The sequence below is a fragment of the Rhineura floridana genome, chromosome 1 (genome assembly GCF_030035675.1).
Source record: "Rhineura floridana isolate rRhiFlo1 chromosome 1, rRhiFlo1.hap2, whole genome shotgun sequence".
Taxonomy (NCBI): domain Eukaryota; kingdom Metazoa; phylum Chordata; class Lepidosauria; order Squamata; family Rhineuridae; genus Rhineura; species Rhineura floridana.
The window spans coordinates 30,258,358-30,282,344 of NC_084480.1; the positions used below are offsets into that span (position 1 = coordinate 30,258,358).

The 23,987-nt window shown below is 41.9% G+C and overlaps 1 protein-coding gene across 1 annotated transcript in view; it reads left to right on the forward strand.

The window, feature by feature from the left end:
* GHR (growth hormone receptor) overlaps positions 1–23,987 on the forward strand; it is a 191,445-nt gene that overhangs the window by 159,963 nt on the left and 7,495 nt on the right. The window contains exons 4-8 of the mRNA XM_061608445.1: positions 3,897–4,038; positions 6,931–7,088; positions 11,749–11,927; positions 14,583–14,745; positions 16,326–16,416. Of these exons, the coding sequence (XP_061464429.1) occupies positions 3,897–4,038; positions 6,931–7,088; positions 11,749–11,927; positions 14,583–14,745; positions 16,326–16,416 (733 nt within the window). The remainder of the gene's footprint in view (positions 1–3,896; positions 4,039–6,930; positions 7,089–11,748; positions 11,928–14,582; positions 14,746–16,325; positions 16,417–23,987) is intronic.

The window sequence follows — 23,987 nt, forward strand, 5'->3', positions numbered from 1 at the left end:
CTTAAAGAATTGAAACCTCTCTTTGACTTTTTGTGGAAAGAATAAAGTAATGTTTATGAGATTTGATGATTAAGTAAGATAACTACTGGAGGAAAGTGATTTTATAATATGACTTAAGAGACAGGATTGTTATATATTATAGACTTATAACTGATTTGATCTTTGACAAATGGGAAGTCAATATTTTACTCTTTATTTTTTATTTTTGTTTTTTTTTTCTTTTTTTCTTTTTGTTTAACTATTTTTGATTTTGTTTTTTGTCTTTGAATGTTTTATGATTTTGTCTTGTATGTTTTATGAAAATCTGAATAAAAATTATTGAAAAAAAAAAAAAAAAAAAGAGTGGAATGTACATGCCGAACTTTTTCCCACAGGGCCAGTCCATTAATTGAACAGATGAGATATAGATGAGTTGCCAGGCCTGCAAGAGGGTGGGGTGCTGCGGTTTTAACAACAGCCCTCCAGATGGAAAGGGTTAAAAATGTAAATAAATAAAAATAGCCTGGAGGCAAAAAACAAAGCAATCAGGCAGGCATGTAGCTTTTGCCAGGGCCTCTCTGGTAGACTGCCACTTGCACATTAAGGCTGCTTGACAATGTCCTCAGGGATTGACGGCTTATGCAGCTATTGCAATTCCAAGGAGAGAATCCAAACAAACACCCTCAGAGCCTGCTTTTTTTGTCTGTGTTATAACCACAGATTTTAGCTCCAGTCTGCATCCTGGACAAGCTGCAAGGCAACTGGTGCCAATTCAGTAGCACCAAAGAATTGTGCAGTTAGCCGACATAATTCAGAAGGCGAGTGTGTCACCTTCTCCCTGGAGGTTATCTTGGGATATCACAATATTCTTTCCCGCTCCTTTGCAAGTGTGGCATAGCCCCTCTAGCATAAATAACATAAAATCATGACACTGCAGCTCTGCAAAGCCAGTCCTATAAACCAGGCCTGCAGAGCTGGTAGCTCATGAAGCCAAATGCAATTCAACAGGATCTCCACATACCTCCTCTCGTTTCTTGATCTGCCTGCTTCGGACTTGCAGGCCCCAGTACATGAGGACATGGCTGGGAGGGTGCGTTTGGCTTAATAGGACCCTATAATCTAGCAGTCTTGTTGTCTACCAGTGTTACAGTACTGTAGTTGGTGGTAGGAGTCCTAGGATTGTATTCAGCAAAGTCCTGCTCAGAGTAGACCCATTGAAATGCATAAACCTGAGCTAAGGAGCAATCCTAACTATGGGAAGCCAGTGTAATTTATTTATTACATTTCTACCCCGCCTTTCTTTTTCATGATTGAAACCCAAGGCGGCTTACATATGGTTCCCAGGCGGTCTTCAGCAGGGAGCTGGCCCCATGTGCCTTCAGACCATAGCCTGACTTAAATTAACATAGCGTAAAGTACACCAGATCCAAACCCCATTTAGGAGTGATGCTACAACTGGCTGAGCCGGGCAAAGGGAAAACAAGCCAGCGTTTGGCTTACACCACCCTTTTTGCCAGACCAAGTTTCACTGGGTTAACGGTTGTTAAGCTGGGACCTCACCAGAATATTGACACTTACCTAACATAACCCTTATCCAAGCATGCACCAAACTACTGAAGATCAGAAACGAAAATACTGTAACAACAACAACAATAAGCATCAGGGCAGAGGAGGTAGGGGAGCTGGGAAGGGGTGTGTGTGTGGGATTGTACTGTACCTAATAAACTATAGATTAAAAAAGAGTCATCCCCCCCATTCCCCCAGAATGCCCTTTTTCTGGAACTAATGCCAGCCTCAGCTATGCTGCGATGAGAGATTGATGTTAGGGTTCAGCCAGCTGAGCCGGAGATCCACCTGGCGGAACTTGGGTTTGGATTGCTCCCTTAGACTTGTCCAATAACTTCAATGGGTGTACTTAGAGTAGGATAAGCACCACGTCTGAACTTTTAGATGAGAGGAACAGACCTGATGTGACTTGGGGTCAAACGACACCTAAAAGGGCACTAGGTTGGGGAAGGCTGCTCTAAAGTCGACTGGCTGATCAATCCATCAGAAGGAGAGAGACCGAGAGAACTGGGAGTTTTTGGTGGGAGCTGGCTAAAAACAAAGCACCCTTGAATGTGGTTTCTCCTGCTTCAATGTTGCTCTGCTTGAATACTTGTAGATGAGCAGATATTCCAAAAGCACCATTGGTCTCCAGCGCATCCTTTTTCTTGACAAGGAAACTAACCATACAAAAAAGTCATTGCTTCAGTTCCCACCTCTCAAGAACATGTTTCCTATTGTATTGCAGCAACAGATTGAATGTTAGTTGAGAGGGAGTTTCATAAGCAAGGTGCCACCACCAAAAATGTCCTGTATTGTGACACTACCCAGGGTCCCTCCAGACAACATTTATGTAGTACATTCATGATTTGTGCTCATGATACTATCAGGGCAGTCATACACAATCCTACTTTCAATACTTTTTGCACCTGCAAAGGTTTTAGGGTGGGCATAATGCTCCGTTTCCAATAAGTGCATGTCTTTTAAATATCTGCTGAAATCCCGTAACTTTTCTTATAATAAATATGGGGAGTAATGGGGGGTTATCCCGCTTTTGTTGTGCTATAGCCCTTCCAGACAGCAATATAGGAATACCCCATATTAACGTATGCAATGGGTCCAGAGCGAGTATGTAAACTGAAAATGTATTTAAAGTGAAGCACTACCTTTTTTCACTTGTGCCGCCACTGTGCCACCTCTCCTTCACGCGGAGCCTCAAAGCCCCGCGCTAAAGCCTCTGCTGCTGCGCCGCCGCGGCTCCCAGCTGATCACGATCGCGCCTCCCAGCTGATTCGCGGTCGCACGATCACGTCTCTTTCCCCCCCCCCACTCACCGAAAGAACAGGCCACAACCAAAGGTTAAGTGTCCATTCTTGCGAAGCGAGCATACGTAAACGGGAATGGTGCTACTGTAAGTATGTCAGTACTCGCGAGTGTCCTTAAAGTGAAGGTCTGTATAGCGGGGTATTCCTGTAATGTGGTAGCGTTGGGGGAGCATCCCAGAACAACTAAATAATAAAGCAGAATAAATCTACCACTAATGCACAATTATTGTGTCAAGAACATATTTCAGAATACACCTGCAATAAAACAACAGTCTAGCCAGTGCAGCCAACCAAGATGGCTCTGAGTGAGAAAAGACAATGAAAAATTGAGAAACTCGTAACTGTAAATAAATACGAGCCTGTGGGAATTGTTTTCGGCTGATGGTTTATTTAAATATTTATTTATTATTTATTTATTTACTAAATATATATCTCGCCCTTCCTCCCAGAAGGAGCCCAGGGTGGCAGACATATAACAAAACACTAAAAACAACTATAAAACAAAAAAATATATGTTTAATTTTTTCAAAAAACAAAACATCTTTTAAAATATGGTATTGTATGTTGTGGTTCTCTTATGTAAGCTGCCTGGTGAGGACTTTTCCCTGAAAACTGGCCTAGAAATATTTAAGTGAATAAATTCAGGAAGATGGGACAATATTGTTATAGAACAGCATTCCCCAACCTGGTTCCTTCTAGATGTCATTGGACTCCCATCTCCCATCTCCCATCATCCCCAGCCAGCACGACCAGTGGTCAAGAATGATGAGAACTATAGTCCAAAGCAAATGGAGGGTATGAAGTTCGGGACAGCTGGTGTAGAAGGTGCAACATTTGGAGCACGGGCAGATGTTGTAATCGATATGGTACAAAACAGGCGTATTTATGGCGATGACTGTTTGTAGTACCAATATGTTGGGACGACATGACATGGACGTAAATTAGTTTGAGATCTGAATCTGTTATTTTGATCCAGCAGTTGTTGCATTTCATCCCTTGGGAAATAAGCTCAGTGCTTTTCTTTCTTTTCCTTCCCTTTCCATACAGCTCCATCAGGAAGACCACAGATCATGAAGTGTCGATCACCTGAAATGGAAACATTTTCATGTTATTGGAGTAATGGTGGCTTTCCCCATTTAACTGCCCCAGCAACAATGCAGCTACTGTTTTTTAAAAGAAACATAGAAAGGTATGGAGAAATTGCTATCTAGAATGTACATTCTGTGTTACAGCACCAGAAATACATACATAGATGAAGATCATGAAAAGGGTGGTGTTATTTTCCCACACATAGTAGCTTATGCTATTCATGGATTTGCATGACTCAGAGACCTTAAGGTCAGCTTCTAATTGACATGTTAAATTGGCATGCAGGGGAGACAATGTTGTGATTGGGTAATGGGTGGATTATTAGTCAGTTCCAAGCTCCCTGTTTCATACAGTGGCCATTCAGAAGCATCAAGGAAGCCCACAAGCAGGACATAAGTACAGTAATAACTCAGTTAACAAAGTAGATGCGTTCCTGGACTTTACTTCTGTAACAGAAACTTTGGTACCAGAGGTAGGAATAACATGGAAAGAATAGGGATAGGTTCCTACACCCACTCATAGATGGCAGCTTCAACAGGGGCTTTAAAGGGTGCCTACCCAGCACACGCACACACACTTCCACTCCTTCTCACGCCCCTCCTTCTCCTCCCCTGAATCATATTGGATCCTTCCCTCCCAGCCCTGGGAGAAAGCAAGAGATCTCTTTAATGCAAAGCAAACAGACAGGCTAGTCAGTTTCACCTTAAAGCAAAGGCACAGGCTTGAAAGTTTATCCATAGCAAAGCAAAGCTGGTCAGTTTCACATTTTAAAAAAGCCTTCCTTAAAAGAAGCTTCATTCCAAAAAGATTTAACTGAGGTGTTACCATAGCCCTTTCTTGCTTCTGCTCCCTAGCAGCTGGGTTTCAGTGGCATACTGCCCTCTCAGCTTGGAGTCACTGATAGACTCGTTCATTTCTCTAATGCCTTCTTAAAGCCATCTAAGCTAGAGGCTAACAGTACCTCTTGCAGCAGTGAATTCCATAAATCATTTACACCAGTCGTAAGATAAATTCCAACTTTAAGAACTTAAGAATTGCCTGCTGGATCAGGCCAATGGCCCATCTAGTCCAGCATCCTGTTCTCACAGTGGCAAATCAGTTGTCCATGGGAAACCTTATGAAATTTTGGGTTTAAATTTGCTTGGTGGCTAAGAAATGGTTTTGAGTCCGTTTCAGAAGTTTGTTCCATGTGGCTCTTAACACGCAGTGTTAAAACAAATCACTGTGTGGGAAGAAAAGATCCTCACCATATTTGTTGGTCTTTAGCCTTTTGTCAAATTCCCAGTGTCATTCCAATAGCCTGTTGTTTTTGGACACAATAAAATTAGCCATGGGTTCTCCTTGTTGGTTCAATCTCGGACTGATTTCAAACAATCAAAAACTTTCCATTAGAGAACATGCATGATGACCAGAATACAAAGAGCTGCTTTAGGTACTCCCCAAGATTTGGATACACCCAGTGGAATTTGTGACTTTTGAACAGAAGATTCCCTCCATCCCACCCACCAAATGCTATATAGTAAAATTGCTTTTGAGATGTCTTTCAATCTTAACAGGGGGTGATATACACAATAAAGCCCTGCTGTTCGAAAAACCTAGTCCAAAGCATGCTTAGGATTAAGAAATGTATTGCATCATTCAGGGCTGTGGAGTCAGTACGCCAGTCCTTCGACTCCTCTATTTTTCTACTGTCCGACTCCGACTCCTTCATAAATGGCAAATGTATATTAACTAGTAATAAAAAATTTACTATAGTAAAAAGGTAGCACAAGGCATTTCATCACCACCACGTGAATCCAGAGCTTGGAAAAGTTACTTTTTTGAACTACAACTCCCGTGAGCCCAATCCCTGGTGCTGATGGGAGTTGTAGTTTAAAAAAGTAACTTTTCCAAGCTCTGGATTCACGTGGGGGTGATGAAATGCCTTGTGCTACCATTTTACTACAGTAAATTTGTTATTACTAGTTAATACACATTTGCCATTTATGAAGGAAAGGGAGTCGGTACATTTCTACCGACTCCGACTCCACCCAAAATTGCTTCCGACTCCGCAACTCCGACTCCACAGCCCTGGCATCATTTATTGGTTACATTTGTATCCCACCTTTCTTTCATCATGGAGCCCAAGGTGGCGTATATGTGGTTCCCAGGAGGTCTCCCACCCAGGCACTGATCAAACCTGGACCTGTTTAGCTTCAGCAAGGCGGTATTGCTTCTGTGCCTTCAGACCATACTCTGGGACTTTGGAGTCACTTTTGGCCATTTATACAGAAAACTGGTTAGATTCCACGATTAGGAGTTTGAAAAAACCACTGTTCAACTGGGCATTTTTCAGCCTAGAGAAAAGAAGATAAAAGTGTGGAGAAGTTTACAGTTTTCAGGTATTTCGGAGACTGGTGGAAAATAACTTTTGCTTACCTTGACATGATTTCCAGAGGGATTGCCTTATTGGTCTCTTGCAGCAAAACCAACAAAAGAGTTTTGTGCCTCCTTAAATATTTATTATGGCATAAGCTTTTGTGGACTATAGTTCACTTGTCAGATGCATGAAATGTTATCCTAAGTTGGCAGGTGTGTGTATGTATGGAACAACAAAGTCAGAAGGCAAGGAAATGCAGAAAAATACAGATGATTATAATTACTTTATTAACAGTGGCTTTTCATACGCACACACAAACACCAGGGGTGCAAATAATGCAGACATTGGTAAGCCAATTAACCCATGTAGCTGTAATGTGAAACCACTGAACTGACAATACACGAAAGGTTCAGTGCTATCAGCTGTGGATCAAATCAGCACAATGGATCTATGTCACATTACATGTGTTAATTGGGTGTTAAGGGGTTTATTTTGTTGCAAAACCACAGACAAATCTTCTTATGCTTTATAATAGTTTTAAATAAAAAAAACTTAGCTAAACCCAACATTTTTTAAAAGAAGATTTTCATAATGTGCTTATTTTTTCACAATTCTTTTTTCCTGTCATTCTAGGGAGAGCGAATGGAAAGAGTGTCCTGATTACATAACTGCTGGCGAAAACAGCTGTTATTTCAACAAATCTTACACCTCCATATGGGTTCCTTATTGTATCAAGCTAGTTGATGGAAATGAGACATATGATGAAAAATGTTTCCGTGTTGAGGACATAGGTATACTTCCTCTTATGTACTCTGTTCTGCTTCTGTTGTAGCCCAGTTACCAAGAGCATTTGAGGTTCTTACATTACATGCTAGTTTGAAGCAGGCCCGGTCCTACCACTAGGCAGAGGTAGGCAGGTCACCACAGGCAGTTGATTTCAGGTGTCATGAAGGGGCAACAAATTGCTAGTTATGTAGCAGTTTGTTGCGTATTTACTGTCATGGATGTGGGAAGATGTGGGATTTTCTGCCACAGGTGTGTCAAGCATCCTCATTACATAGTTTCCATCGATTGCTGAAGACTCACGCACCTTGTTACCCCGGCCTTTGACAGTTAATATTTGTGTGGTTTTTGTGGTATTACCTACATTGTTTGATATGCATTATTTGGATTGTTTTATTGGATGCTAATGTTATATGGTTGGAAGAGCGGGTAAAAAAATATCTTAAATAAAATAAATTGACTAGCCCTGGATACCACTGTTCATGTGGGCAGGGGACGGGAAAGCCCTAGTTACTGTTCCATCTCAGGAAGCAAATTGTCTTGGTCCCAGGGCATTTTTAAAAGGAATTGTTACTAGGTATCCATTTTTTTCATTCAAATGGCTTGCACGTGGAAGCCTTTCTGCTATACACAAGCCCTGACATTTGGACTGAGGCAAAGGTGGTCCAGGCTAAAAGGAAAGGGAGTGAATACAGCCTTGCAAATGCATTTTATACAAGTTCCTAGCCTAGCATAATTCTTACTAGCCTGCCCGTCCAGCTGTAAATACAAGACTTAAAAAGCAAATTAGTAATAATAATCTCTAAAACTCTAATTTCAGAATTTAGAAAAATTGGTTAAAAACGACTGTTTTTGTATTATAAAAAAGATAGTGGGAGATTATTTTTATTTTTGTTTTCCGTAACCTAAAAAGGGTATTTAAAAAACTGCGTAGCACACAATAAAAGCTAAAAACACGGACTCCTCTAATGCTAGAACTTTAAGATCACAGAAAAATTGTTCTGGGGTTTGACAGGACTGAAAAGGAAATATTTATTTCATTTTTATATTCTGTAGTAAAAGTGCAATGCTTTACCTTTCTGCAAAGAGGTTTTCTCTCTTCTCTCACCACCCCCCAGCCCCCAAACCTATTTAGAATTCAATCTGGATTTGTGTTCTTGGTTCATTGATTAAATTTTATGTGTCCATTTGTGCCCACTGTGTGTCTAAAAGCTAAGACTGGGTGTCCATTTGGACACATGACAATTACTTTAAAAATGCCTTGCTTGGTCCAAACCTGATTTGAAAAGCAGAAGTGATTACATATGAAGGCAGTTCCCTTCAATAACTCTATGATCATTTGGGGATAAGAAAAAAGATGACAGTGGTGTAAGAAAACATTTCTCACATTATATAAAATTGTGCCCTTCCCCTCGCAACATTCACTAGACACTTTGCAATTTTATTGTATTACATTTATTTATAAAGATGTAATTTGCAATTGATCTTATTTATTAATAGCATTTATAACCTGCTGAATATTTGCTTTTAAATGTACAACATAAAAACGGTAAACAATGGGCATTATTCATCACACTTTGCTCTGTCAGTGCAAAGACTTTTAACTGTGCAATGGAACTTCCCCTCCCTCTCCCTCCATATGCACACCATAAATCTGTTCTGAGGGTTTCTCCAACCATCCGTAGCAGTTGTGGGGAGGGCATGAGATGAAGACAGTAAAAAGAGAGGGGAAGAAGTTTCATTGCAATTAGACTCTGATGGTTGTTTCACAGACTCATTGGGATGAAGAGAGCTCCAAGAGAGATCTCCACAGATGGAAATCCCATTAGCCCAAAGAAGCCAACAGTTGCAGCAGAAGGCATTGGCCCCTTAAATAGCCAGGAAGCAGCACTCATTGGGTGGAGCTTCCAGACAATGATTACCTAGCCCTGGTATAAAACAACTGGTTGCTCAAGGGCCTTGCTGAGACAACTTGGAAGCTTGGCTTTAGCTGCAGGAGCACTGTCCATGGTCCTGAAGCCACACTGGATGCCTTCCAATGTGACTGTAACACCCAAGAACTTCTGACCTCCCCTTGCATGACCCTTGCATGAGCCATCACCCTCATTGGTGGCAGGCATCCTTGTGGATCATAGCTGCATGAGCCTGCCAGCTCAGCTCCTCACTGCCACCACTTCCACTTCCCAGCGCCTACCTGTCCTCCTTCTTAGCCCGAGGGATGATTGGAGTTATAGTGCAACTACATTATTATTATTATTATTATTATTATTATTATTATTATTATTATTATTATTTATTACATTTGTATACCGTCCCATAGCCAAAGCTTTCTGGGTGGTTTACAACAATTGCATGTGGAGAACTACAAGTTCCCCATTAACCTTACAACCAGAACACTATGGTAATCTCCGAAGCAGTGGCTGCTGGTGGCTCCATGGCAGTGGGATCCACTCTGGGTTTTAGTCTGAGCTTTCAAGGAGCTGTCTAAGATGCTGAAATAAACTGGACTAAAACCTGGAGTGGATCCCATTGCCCCACTGAGATGGAGCTACCAGCTGCCACTGCTCCAAAGATTCTGTAGGCTTGCCATCAAAAAATAAGCAGCAACCTTATACACATCTCCTTTTTGCACATCACAGATTAAGAAAGCATTTCTCCAACTAAATGGATTGGGGCACTAACTAGGGCAGGGAAATTTTTTGCGTATCTTACTGGTAAATAGTCACGGCTTTGGTTTTTCCCAGGTGTGAGTTGTGACTCTGCTAGAGTTGCTAGAAAGGAGGAGTCCAGTCATAATTCCCTAAATCAGTGGTAGCCAACATGGTGCCTTCAGATGTTGTTGAACTAACACTCCCATCATCCCCTGCCATGGGCCATACTGGTTGGGGCTGACAGGTGCTGGTGTCAGAAAGGCTACAAGTTCTCCAGACTTGGCTCATGCTATAAATCTTAAATAGATAAATGCAATGGGTGCCTTGAATATCTTCAGGTATAGGGCCATAGCTCAGTGGTCATGCATGTGATTTGCTTGCAAATAATCCCATATTCAGGTCTGGTCATCTCCAGTTGAACAGTGCCTGAGGAAACAAGTGTTGGCAAAGGCCTCTGCGTGAGACCCCTGAGAGCCCCTGTTGGACAGAAAGGACAATACTAAGCAAGATGGACCAGCATGAAGCAGCTTCATAGGTCTGCATTTCACTGCAGCCCAGCCTTCTCCCAACCAGGTGCTCTCCAAATGTGTTGGGCTGTAACTGCCATCAACCCCAGCCAGTCCCAAAACTTTTGGAGGGCACAAGGTTGGGTGAGGCTGCTATCGCCTGTCCACTTAAAAAATTTTCTCCTCTCCAATCCCAGCACCAAAGGCAACAGGAGATTGTGTTTGTTTTAAAAAGTAGTTGTAGTAGTACAGGACAGGGCTGGCCATGTTTCAGATTCGTATTCATTTATTTTATGCATTTGTTAAATGTATATCCTGCCTTTCCACCAAATGCCGATCAAGGCAGCTAACAGCAATGCAAATACAACAGAAAATAATAAAATGCATCAATAACATACAAAATATAAAAATAAGGTACGGTAAACACCAATATAATTTTTTAAATAAGGAAAAAACAATTCGTGTATATTTACAAATCAAATTATGGGCCAAAGACTTGTGTGATATGAATGTATCTGCCTGCATTTGTCATCAGAAATGGGGCTAGCCAAGCAAGCAGGTCCAAAGCCCAGGGGCAGCCACCAAGGAGGCCCTCTCTTGAGTTCCTGCCAAATTGTCTCAGATGTTGGTGTGACAGAAAAAAGGATGTTAAAACAGGCTTATGTGGGAGAATGAGGTCTTTAATATAACCTGGTTCTGGTCATATAGGACTTTATAAGCTGTGTGAACAATCACCATTTTGAATTGTGCCTGGAAATGGACCAGTAGCCAGTGAAACTCTTATAACATGGAAGTCATATGCTCCCTATAATGGGCAAATTGTCTGTCTGCAGCCCCAATGTGCTGGCTAGAACTGATGGGAGTCATAGTCCATAGTCCTGGCAGACACCAGGTTGGCAGACACCAGTCCAAATGAGATACAACTATAGTACATGTCACCATAGCCAGATCTGACATTTCTAAGAACAGGCACGGTTTGGTACACTAACCTAAGCTGTGCAAAAGCACTCCTGGCCACTGCCAAAACCTGGGCATCCAGATTCAGGACCAAATCCAGGAGTATTCCCAAATTGCACACCGGAGTGTCCCAGGGGTGTGCAAACCCTTCCAAGACAAGTTGAACTCCTATTGTCTGATCTGTCTTTCCACTGATCAGAGCATCTCTGTCTTATCTGGGATGTTCAAATAACCCCTCATACAATTTGCTGGAGAGTGGGAATTAGGATCATGCCCACTGGCTACATGTATGCATTTAGGGTATCTCAGGGATCCCACTTGTGAAGAGGAGCCCTTGTGCACAGGCATCTGTACTCATTTAGGGCCCTTTAACACTTACACCACATGAGTGATCACAAAGGGGTATGACAAATGAGCATCAGTTTAGCCTCCCCATGTGCATTCTAGGAGTCCATGTGGAGTGCTGTGTGAACAATCCTTATGTCATTGGATGTCAGAAATGTTCAAAATAATATTTTTTTACTCATTGGGGGGAAATGTTCTTTAATTCACAGTCATACCAGACCCTCCCGTTGGACTCAACTGGACTTTGCTGAATGCCAGCCCAATAGGCATCTATACAGACATCCAAGTCAGCTGGAAGCCTCCACCCTCAGCAGACGTTCAGAATGGATGGATCACACTCCAATACCAGCTGCAGTACAAAGAAGTAAATGAGACAAAATGGAAGGAGGTACACATAGCACTGATTATTTTAGTCTTATTCCATTTATCCATTTATCCATCACTTCAATTAAAAAGTCTCAAAGGGACGTGACAAAATAAATACAGAAAAGCAATTTAAAACCAGAAAAAAACAAAATCCATAAAATGCTCATCTGGCAGTATGTTGATAAGGACCATGCCCTACCCACCCAACTGAAAGATGAGCACCAATGTAGGAGCCAAGATTAACTGAAGGCCTGAGTGAATATCAAAGTCTTCGCCTGGGATCTAAAAAGTGCAAAGGTTGGTGCCAGATGTCCCTTTGGGGAGAGAATTCCACAGACGGGGGCTACCACTAAAAAGCCCATTCTTGTGTAGCAGGAGCAGATCTCAAAGACCGTTTCCAGAGTGAGTAAAATCCATCAGTTACTCTAGTGCTCTCTCAGATGACATCTGCGGGGGCTGATTCAGTGATTTCCTATGACTTCTGAAGACTTAGGAGAATTTGACAGCAACAGTGGTGCAACTCCCCCACCCCCCGCAAGTACACTGGGGCTCTCCTGTTGCACAGTCTTGTACCCGGTGTAGTTTTTTTGCTGTAGAGGAGAGAGAATGTGGGGAAAATTCAATTCAGTCATGGGAAAGGTCCAGAGATTGTATATGGGGCACTAAGTTCAAATCCCACCCATCCTAGCATGGTGCAAGTGTGCTCTGGTATGTGTGTATCCACATGTGTAAGAGCATGGGATAGCCACTTTTTTTCAACACATGCTTTTTTGGCCCCTGGCATATAGCCTTTGGAGAGGACCCTGGAATTTAATGTGACCCCCAGGCCAAAAAGGATTATCCACCACTGTTTTAAACACTCTGTCCCCAGCAGGGGATGTTCCAAGTCTTGATCCAAGGATAGTGTAGCACTAACTGGAGTTTTGAGCTGCTGCCCCACTAACTGCAGATTCATTTATGCAATGACTACCGAGAACCTGATGCTGCCAGAGAGAGCAGGATAAAAAACATAACGAACAAATCAATACAACACTCTTAATGAAAGAGTATTTAAACACTAAGGCTGCAATCCTGTACACACGTACCTAGGAGTAAGTCCCATTGAACCCAGTGGAGCTTACTTCAGAGATTGTACTGGATTGCAGCCTTAGGCAGTTCTCACTGAATTTGCTAGGACTTACTTCTGAGTAGACATGGGGTTGCACTGTAAATGTTAGTGTTTTGTGTCCATACTGAATTTTCAGTGACATGGCTAAGCATACTTTCATTGTCTTGTCCCAATAACTTTTCTTTAATATTGATTTTGTGTTGCTGTTATTTTCTCTACTCCTCACTGCAATAATGTTCATCTCACCCTCCTTCTGCCTCTTATTTTTAGCTTCCAAGAGTGCCCTTAATTACAATTGCTTTAATCTCAACTGGGCTTTAATGCATTTCAAATACATTATTCAACTAACTATCTGACTTTAAAATTATTAGAGACTCATTTTGAGATGTAGCTTTATATCAATACATTGGCTTCTTTTTAAATGCAGCATACTAACTAACTAATTTTTTTTATTCCTTAAATCAGATTGAAATTGTGTGCTGTTTGATATCTGTTCAAACCCAGACAATAATACTAATAGCCATTGCTGGAATAAACTCCACTGAATTCAGTGGTGCTTCAGTGGGTCAGCTTGTAAAACACACTGAACATAAACAGAAGGACTTCACTCTGAAGATGCATGCTGAAATGCAACCTTTAGCTTGTATTTATAAATTGTATTTATTTAAAAATTAGACCCCTTTTCTAGGCAAATGCCCATCTAAAGTAGGCTACAATTATAAAAAAAGATAAAAATAGTACAAAATTTAAAACTTTAAAAACTTATTTTAAAGAGATGCAAACAATCTTGCAAATAAACATTTTATACTGCTATCATGAAGTAGGAACCCCATCAAAGTAAAGAAAAAAAGTATGCATCCTGTGCTTGATTATTTTCCTCATTCTCTGGTGTCCTCTATGCTAATCTGACACAAAAATCCTGAACATCTCAGTATCACCTAATTCACTGGCTAGAGCAGAAAAATCCATTGGTTACACTGGTGCTATGATAGTTGACATCATTGCTCATGCTCGGAAAAAGTCTTAGAGCTGCTTTCCTCTGCCTTCCCCACTCCTCAACCCATTCCAGATAAAAATTCAGCTAAAACTGAATGACAGCTGAAGATTCTGAAAAGCATAATGTGTATTGATAGATATGTAGCAATGTGAAATGCAGCATCTTGTGTTGGTCCTGTACTGTTCTAGAATCTATAAACATCCTGATCCTAACCATTCCTTTTCACAGCTTGCATAAAGTTATATGCTTAGAACAGGGATGGGGAATCTGTGGCCTTCAGACGTTAAGAACATAAGAACATAAGAAGAGCCTGCTGGATCAGGCCAGTGGCCCATCTAGTCCAGCATCCTGTTCTCACAGTGGCCAACCAGGTGCCTGGGAGAAGAAGACGTTGTTGGACTCCAACTCCCATCAGCCAGTTGGGCCAGCAATTAGAGATGATGGGAGTTGTAATTCAACATCTGGAGAGTAGGAAGTTCCCCATTCCTGGTCCAGAATTAGCTTTTTGCTTATGAGCAAGTAGTAGCCTTCCTCATAAGACTGTTCAGTAAAAGCTCCATTTATTGTTACAGCTGAAACCAACACATGACATAAATTTGCCAGTGTATTCTTTGAAAATATGCAACGATCATGAGCTACGAGTCCGAGCACAAGCAGTGTCTGAAATTTATGGGGAGTTCAGTGACATGCTTTATGTTTCTTTTGGTTCATCAGGCCTGGTGCCATGTGAAGAAGGTAAGTGGGAAAAAGCCATAGTCTGCGAAATTGCCCTTTGAATACTCTCTTAGGTTCATGATTGCACTCTTCAAGTACATGAAAGGTTGTCACACAGAGGAGGGCCGGGATCTCTTCTCAATCGTCCCAGAGTGCAGGACACAGAATAATGGGCTCAAGTTGCAGGAAGCCAGATTTCGACTGAACATCAGGAAAAACTTCCTGTTAGAGCCATACCACAATGGATTTTGAACCCCGGACTCAAGGTTCCCCATTCCTGATATAAAAGGACTCCTGATATAAAAAGCCAGGGGTTCCCAAATTGGGGTCCATGGACCACCATTGGTCCATGCATTTCATTCAGGTGGCCCAAAGTGTGTTTGTGGATTTGTGGGAGAAAGCACATCCATTGCATTAAATATTCATATTAATTTGAATTGTTTATTTTTTTAATTTCTTCCATTGTATTTTACTGCATTACAGTTTCAATTCTGTGGAATTTAAATTGTAATACAATAAAACAATATATGCTAAATAAAAGATGTAATAAAAATGCAGTTAAAAATGATACAGCATCTGGCACAGTGCATTACAGTTGCTATAACAAACAGAAAAAAAATCATTTTAAATGATCCACCAAGACCCCCAGCAATTTCCAAGTGGTCCATGGTGGTGGGGAAGTTGAGGGACCACTGGCCTAAGCCTCAGCATGGGGCCAAACTAAGTGCAATTAGCAATCTGAATCAGCCCTCCCCTTTGCATGGAAAAACACCCACTGAAAATGAAGAGAGCTATTCCAACATAAGTAAGAGGCTCAGAAGAACAGATTGGGACCACAGTGCAACACAGAGTTAGAGCCACCCCCATCCCAGCCAGCTCTATGCTAAAGATCTGATGCAGATCAGGGTGGCACACTTGCAAATTCTTTGCAAGCAAGATGAGAAAGGCATCTCATCTAGTTTGACTCTGAGCCTGGCATAGTTTGTTAGTCAAGCTCAGGGACTGAACAGCTCCCTAAGTGTGGGATCTTCTTTAAGCTGCAACCTGTATGGAGACAATGGAATGTCTCCTCTGGTTATGTCTGTCATCAGTGCTGGAGTCCAGGAGCTGATATTAATGAACTTGCTTGTTTCAAGCAAGCTGTTGAAAGATCCCAAGGAAATATAGAGAATAACATTTGGTTTTTATTTATTTTTTTAGCCCTGTAAGGGCAGGGTTAGATTTGAAACAGAAAATAAGCAAGGCTCATACGTAATATTTAAAATGTTGGGAATGGTTGTGCCAGTGTACAAAACTTCCTCAGTCCTAGTGCATGTATGAAGAATCTTTAGTCCCACAGATGGGGGCTGGACTCAGTGGCCTTATAGGCCCCTTCCAACTCTATATTCTATGATTCTGTGTGGCCATGCTTACTGAGGCTGGTGAGAGTTGTAGTCAAGCAGCATCTGGAGGGCCAAAGGTTCCCCACACCTGCCTTAGTGGATGTCAACCAATAAAGGCTAATGTTCTTTTAATACAACAGAGCAGAAAGGTTTAAGACTGGATTAGAATCTTCTTGACTTGGCACAACTCCCTCTGTTTCTGTTGCTTTGCTGTTTCAGAATTCCAGGTGCCTTGGCCTTTGGTGATGGCCTTTGGAACTCTTGGCCTGATGGTGATGTTATCGCTAGTCCTCTTTTCTAAACAGCAGAAGTAAGTCATTTGCTAAATTGCATGTGATGATGTGTCAGTCTTTGAACTACGTAGCTTGTCAATGCATACATCTTGTGTCATATTTCTTTTGCAGAAAAGATGGGTGGCGAGTGAGGGTGGATTCTGGCTTACCAGGGAAACACAGTCACTTACCTGGAGAGAAGGGATTCCTGTTGATCTTTTCTGCCAAATCAGTCTCTGGGAGTGTTGGTGGACAGGCAGCATTATAGGGGGCCCAGGCGGGCAAGTGTCCCCCAAGGACGAGTTGTTTGCTCCTCTGCCTGCCTCCCTCTGCTCCATCTATAGTCTTGTAGGAAAGGCACTTTCAACATGCAGCTCTTATATATATATAATAAGAGTGAACTCCTCATTCTGCCAGTGTGGATCTTTATGTGGCCAAAAAGGCACCATCCATGCACAAGAGAGAGAACTTGGAAATGCCAAAGACTTGGGGAAACCAAAAACAGCCCAGTGAGGACCGAGCATGTTCTTTGGACATGGAATGTTGATTGACGTTTGGAAAGAAAAAACTGGAAAACTGGAAGGAGACTGGAATAGAAGCAGTAGTGTACTGGCAAATTCAAATGTGCAGGGTCCCTTCATGAAAGTCATAGCCATGCCCCCTCCCCCCCTTTTTTGCTGCTGGGTTGAGAAAGAGATCCTCTTTAATGCCTTCTCCCAGAACAATAGACGTCCCTAAGACCAATCACAATGAAAAGGGAGAGTGTTAATTACTGAAAAGAGTCTTCTCAGTGGCTGACTCACCTCCTTTCATTCTGACTGGCTCCAATCAGCAGGAAAAGACAAGGAAGCATGTTAGAGGACTCTTCTCAGTGGTTTACACACTCCCCTTTCATGCTTATTGGCTTGTAGGATGCTGGAGATACAGGGACCCTGCTGGAACCCTGCTCCCAAAGAAGTAAGAGGTCTAAGACCCCCTGAGACCACAGATGACTACACCCTTGAATAGAAGAGGGCATGGCTGGCTGGAGCACTCTGCACTGCAGCATTTTGTTGTAGGTCACAGTTTTCACAACTGATTTATAACCCAGAAAGTACAATATGGCTATAATCCTAAAAATGCTTAACTGGAAATTACGTCCATCAAAATCAATGAGATTTCCATCAGGGATAATTTGTTTAGGATGGAAGTGTTAATACAACAGGTATCATTATTACCAGTGGCAGCTGGTAACTCCATGCCAGTGGGGCAGTGGAATCGGCTCCGGGTTTAATCTGAACTTTCACCTTGGACAGCTCCTTGAAAGTTCAGACTAAAACCCAGAGCCGATTTCACTGCCCCGCTGACATTCACTCACCTTCGTTACCATTTGGGGAATGCAGTATGGAAGACATAGGTCCCCACTCCAGAGGACTGCCACTCCCAGCTTCTGTGCCTCCCTCCCACATTATTTCCTACTACAGTTCCTTGCTGCCAGAATGGATCCTGGAGGCCTGCTATCAGGCAGGTACAAGCCACTGCGAGCATAGATGGAGAGGACAGGTAGAGATAAAAGTGAACTGAAGGACATCTCTTCCTCAGCAGTGTGCTTCGCATGGCCCCAAATCCCACTCTTTGGATTCAGAAAGAAAACATAGGCAAGCTGTTAATAGTTAAACAGGAGCAGCATAGGGAAAATAAATATAAAGTCTATAGCAGCAGATAGATGACATACATGTCTGGTTAGACCAGGGATGAGGAACTTTTTTTCAGCTCGAGGGCCACATTTCCTCATAGGCAACTTTCCAGGGGCCACATGCCAGTTGTCACATGCCAGTGGTGGACAGAGACAAAAGCAAAAGTGGGTGGAAAACAGGTGTGGCTCTTACCCATGTACAGTAGGCTATATGTCAGCAATGCAAACATCAGGGTTTGGGTTTTTTTACATATGTCCACATCCCACACACATCTCTCCATCCAAGAAAGTAAAAGCTGTATCACAGTTGAAGGATGCTGGGCAAAAGCACTTGAGGAAAGCAGAGAGCGGGCCACTGAGGGGCATGACTGGGAGCAGCCTAGGAAGAGTCCCAAGAGCCAGATAGTGGCCTAAGGGCCACATTTGGCGCCCAGGCCTGAGAATCCCCACCACTGGGTTTGACTATTAGTTGGGTAAGATGAAACACCGGTGACCAATTTGCACTAGTAAAAAACTTATGAGAACAGTCTGCTTATGTTACGTCCTATAATATTGGAGTCACAATCTCATGTGACTTCATGACTCTGACCTCATGCAAGTAGCCTGCGGTCATGAGCAGTTTTATAGTTTAGGATGGCCAACAGCTCCTTGTTGCATTAAGCAGTCAGACTGTGCTCATAGGAAATTGGCTTGCTTGCAGGTGAAGAGATAACACGAGACGAGAAAATCTGTTCCCAGTTTATTCTGTGGCGCACAGACAAAAAACTCCTCCAGGCAACAGTTTAAATTGAAGTAATGATTACAGGAAAAGAGAAAGGAAGCAGGGGAGAGAGATCTGTCTTTGTTCTAAATGCACATGGCTTAAGCAGCGTTGAAGATGAACTCTTTCACATTAGTCTGTAAAAAATAGGAGCAGTTACTTCCGGAGTTGGCTTCATTCTGAAGTGACATCAGCAATGAAATCAGCATTAGAGGGGGGAAACGGGCCTGCAGCCTAATTTTCAAGATGCAGTAATGCCAGTTCAGGGCACAGGGACCCTCAAAGCCAAGCCACATGTGATGCTAAGAATGCTAAAGACATCTTTGAATTTCTTATGCAGGTGTTTGTTTTTTAATTGATAGTTATTGGGATTGCAGCAGGCATGGAAGAGGGATTTGGCATCAAGAGGGGATTTCCTGCCAAAGGAAATACTAGCTACAGTGGAGGGATTTTACTCAGGATCAGTATAGGGAGGAAAGGGTTAAATACACTCCCCTGGCACCTTCCACACCTATTCTGACCCTGATAATTATTACACACACACACCAATATTGGATGCTTTTTGCAGTTAAGCTACATGCTAAATGCATTTAACATCATGTGTAGTTTGAGCCTTCACTGGGCAGGCATTAAGGCTGCATTCAGACAGCAGTTTATTCCGTTTCACAGTGTTTCCTTACCTGATCATTTCTGCATTTGGGGTGCTAAACCAACAGAGAGTTCTTTCCTGCCATTTTGGATTCGGGGAGGGGGAACAGAAGTGTTCCTATGCGGAAAGGGTGGGAGAGTAGCAACATGCCCAATGACATTCATTGTTGTGTCACCACATTGGGTTGCCAGGTTCAGGGCCTGAGACTGATCCTGTATCTTTAGGAGAAGAGAAAGTCAGCCAAGTGCAGGTGTTCGTGGAACCCTGTAATGGGAAAAACCACAAGGTGGAATTCTCCCTTCTCCCTGCACAACTTTTAAAGATACAGAAGACCTCTTGGAGGCTGGGCCTGGCCTCCAACAGGTCTTCTGTATCTTTAAAAGTTGTGCAGGGGGAAGGGAGAATTCCACCTTGTGGTTTTTCCCATTACAGCTTTGCAAGAACACCTGCACTTGGCTGACTTTCTCTTCTCCCAAAGATACAGGATCAATCTCAGGCCCTGAGCCTGGGAACCCTATACTGAACCCACAGGTGTGAATGAGATTTAGCATGAAATGCTGGTATATCTGTGAAAAAGCCACCATTCCATGATGTAAGATGTATAGGTGTGAAAGGAATGTTAGAAATCGGGACAGAAGTGCTTCCATCGTAATCAGTGAAACTAACATAATAAACCTCATGTCTGCATGCAACCTACATGAAAGACTGACCAAGCCCATTATACAGATCTCCTTTTCAGAAGGCCTAGCAAGTGATTTTGGAACTGTAATTGATTCATTAAATGTCTTTTAACTGATTGATTAATTGATTTACATTTATATCCATTTGAATGCACCAGTGAAGGAAAATAATCTCTTTCACATTTGTACATGACCAAAAGATACCAGAAGTCAGAACCAAAACAGCCTGAAAAATAAAAATGTGTGCCCTTGACAATCCTGCCACTGCCCTCATGGAGACTAGTCACTCCTATGACAGTGGGATAGTGAATCCATTCCAGGTTTTCATCCAAACTGTCAAGACTAAAACCTGCAGCAGACTCACAGCCCCACAGACATCAGGGCCACCAGTCTCCACTGCCTTCATCACTCCTAACAGCTGAATAGGAGGCAGTCTGCAGGATCTGCTGGCACTTTATCGATTTGAACAGCTTATGGGCTGAGGGGCAAAGGTAATGTGTGATTCCTTCATCATACAGACAGTTTGCAACTCACATTGGCTGTACCACTGAAAAGCTGCCCAAAGCAGAATGACCACAAGTTTTTGAAAGATGGGTTGCACTGTGAGCTAGTTGTTGTTGTTATGTGCCTTCAAGTCGATTACGACTTATGGCGACCCTATGAATCAGCGACCTCCAATAGCTTCTGTCAGGAACCACCTTGTTCAGGTCTTGTAAGTTCAGGTCTGTGGCTTCCTTTATGGAATCAATCCATCTCTTGTTTGGCCTTCCTCTTTTTCTACTCCTTTCTGTTTTTCCCAGCATTATTGTCTTTTCTAGGGAATCATGTCTTCTCGTTATGTGTCCAAAGTATGATAACCTCAGTTTCATCATTTTAACTTCTACTGATAGCTCCGGTTTAATTTGTTCTAACACCCAATTATTTGTCTTTTTCACAGTCCATGGTATGCACAAAGCTCTCCTCCACCACGTTTCAAATGAGTTTATTTTTCTCTTACCAACCTTTTTCACTGTCCAACTTTCACATACATACATAGAGATCGGGAATACTGTGGTCTGAATGATCCTGACTTTAGTGTTCGGTGATACATCTTTGCATTTGAGGACCTTTTCTAGTTCTCTCATAGCTGCCCTCCCCAGTCCTACTGCCTTCTGATTTCTTGACTATTGTCTCCATTTTGGTTAATGACTGTGCCAAGGTATTGATCATCCTCCACAAGTTCAATGTCCTCGTTGTCAACTTTAAAGTTACATAAGTCTTCCGTTGTCATTTCTTTAGTCTTCTTGGCGTTTAGCTGTAGTCCTGCTTTTGTGCTTTCCTCTTTCACTTTCATCAGCATTCGTTTCAAATCATTACTGGTTTCTGCTAGTAGTATGGTATCGTCTGCATATCTTAAATTATTGATGTTTCTCCCTCCAATTTTCACACCTCCTTCTTCTTGGTCCAATCCTGCTTCCCGTAAGATATGTTCTGCATATAGATTAAACAAATAGGGTGATAAAATACACCCGTGTCTCACACCCTTTCTGATGGGGAACCTGTTGGTTTTTCCATATTCTGTCCTTACAGTAGCCTCTTGTGCAGAGTATAGGTTGTGCATCAGGACAATCAGATGCTGTGTCACCCCCATTTCTTTTAAAGCATTCCATAGTTTTTCATGATCTACACAATCAAAGGCTTTGCTATAATCTATAAAACACAGGGTGATTTTGTTCTGAAATTCCTTGGTCCGGTCCGTTATTCAACGTATGCTTGCCCAATATGATCTCTGATGCCTCTTCCCTTTCTAAATCCAGCATGGACATCTGGCACTTCTCGCTACATATATGGTAAGTTATATCATATATACCATATATGCTAGTTGCGTGAAGACGCAATTACTGCATAGCTTCAGCACAGGCTTAATGGAGCCCACATTCTCCAGCCAGTTTACATACTTGCTGTACCTAGCTGATCACGTAAATTGGGTTTTAGTCAGTGTTATGGCAGGGTTGGGAGCAGGGGTAGCCAACATGGTTCCTTCCAGATGCTGTTGGACTACAGCTGCCATCATCCTTGACCATTGGCCATGCTGGCTATGGCTGGTGGGAGCTACAGTCCAGTAACATCTGGAGGACACCATGTTGGCTAGATTTTAACTCCCTGCTTAGCCATGAACTTAGTGTGTCATTTTGGCAACTCATCCTCAGTTTCCCATCTGTAAAAAAGAAATATCACTTGATGACAAAGTGTTTGTGTTTGAGGCTTATCAGATGATAAACCTGTCCATGGTGTTAGATCTATGATGGCTATTTTACACATGCCACTGAATGGATGAATCATAGAATTAACAGAAGCCTCCCAGGGCTTCAGTATTTAACCTCCTAGAGAGCATTTTAACCTTGTTTGTTACATATAGTAAACAGATGTTCAACCCAGAACAAAGACAGGAGAAGGAATTGATACATCCTCATGTTTTGCATTAATTATTGGGTTCAAAACTTGCTAAAGATGATTTTTGACATTCTCATACACTGCAAATCACTCTTAGCTGAAGACCAGAATTTATGCTGATTTAAGTCCCATTTATTTGTGGAATTCCCTCACCTTAAATATTAGACAGGCACCATCTCTGTTATCTTTTCAGAGCCTACTGAAGACCTTCCTCTTTCAACAAGCCTTTTAAACAGAGACCTTATCCCAGTCTGCATCTGTGTTGCAATTACTTTTTTGTATGTTTTTAAAGATGCTTTGTTTTAATATGTTTTATTTTTTAAGTGTTTTTGTGTGCCGTCCTGGGTTCCTTCTAGGAGGAAGGGCAGGATATAAATTTAATTAAAAAATAAATAAAATTTGTGCATTCCCTTTTTGCTGGCTTTCACTGAAGTCCAGATGCCAATAAGGAGAATTATATCCTAGATTGCAACCAGCCCATAGAACTCAATGATCTTCCTTCCATTTCTCTCCATCATGATTTTTGACTTTCATAGGAAAGGCATGCTGCACTGCATTGTATAATCTCATCCTGGCCCCATAACAAAGTTTGCGTTGTTTTCCAAAAAACATTGTTAAGTATGGAATTTGTTATTTCAATCTTCTGGAAAGACATTTGAAAGATCTAGTTTCAAAATAAGAATCTTAGTTGTTGTTATGTGCCTTCAAGTCGATTACGACTTATGGCGACCCTATGAATCGGTGACCTCCAAGAGCATCTCTTAGAGTCATTCTCAAATGATACACAGAATGGAAGGGATGTGATCCTGAGCTGTATCATTTCATAATTTTGAATGCTTTACCACACAGTTGCCTTTAGTAAACTAATACATCAGAGAGAGGGCTACAGCTAACCTTTCTCCTTGATGTTTTAATCTTATAGATTCAGGGAAGGAATTCTATTTAGAAACAGAGTTAAAAATGCAGGCGGCAAAACACAAACATAACCATTTAGCAATATCACTAAAGGAATAAAGAAATTCACTATTTACAATTCTTAATATATCATGCTCATGGGGCAACCACGTCACTAGATAGATATGCGGTCAGACAGACCCGTACCTAATAGAAATTTGAAGGGCTTCCTCACAGGAAATAAATTGAAACCATAGTGCCATAGTCTCTCATCAACAGAAGTGCCATAGTGCCATAATCTCATAATCAACAAAAAAGCCAGCATATTACTGAAATGAAGAAAACTGGAATGGGGCTGTGTGAATCAGAAGTGGACTTTTATGTGAAAGGACTATGAGCTCAGTTCATTTCTGGTACTTAAAACAAATTCCTGGGTCCTTTCATTCTGAGCATGTCTTTTGCACCAGGCTCCAGTTGGTAGATCTCAGGGTCGTGTTAAAAAACAAAAGTACGCCCTG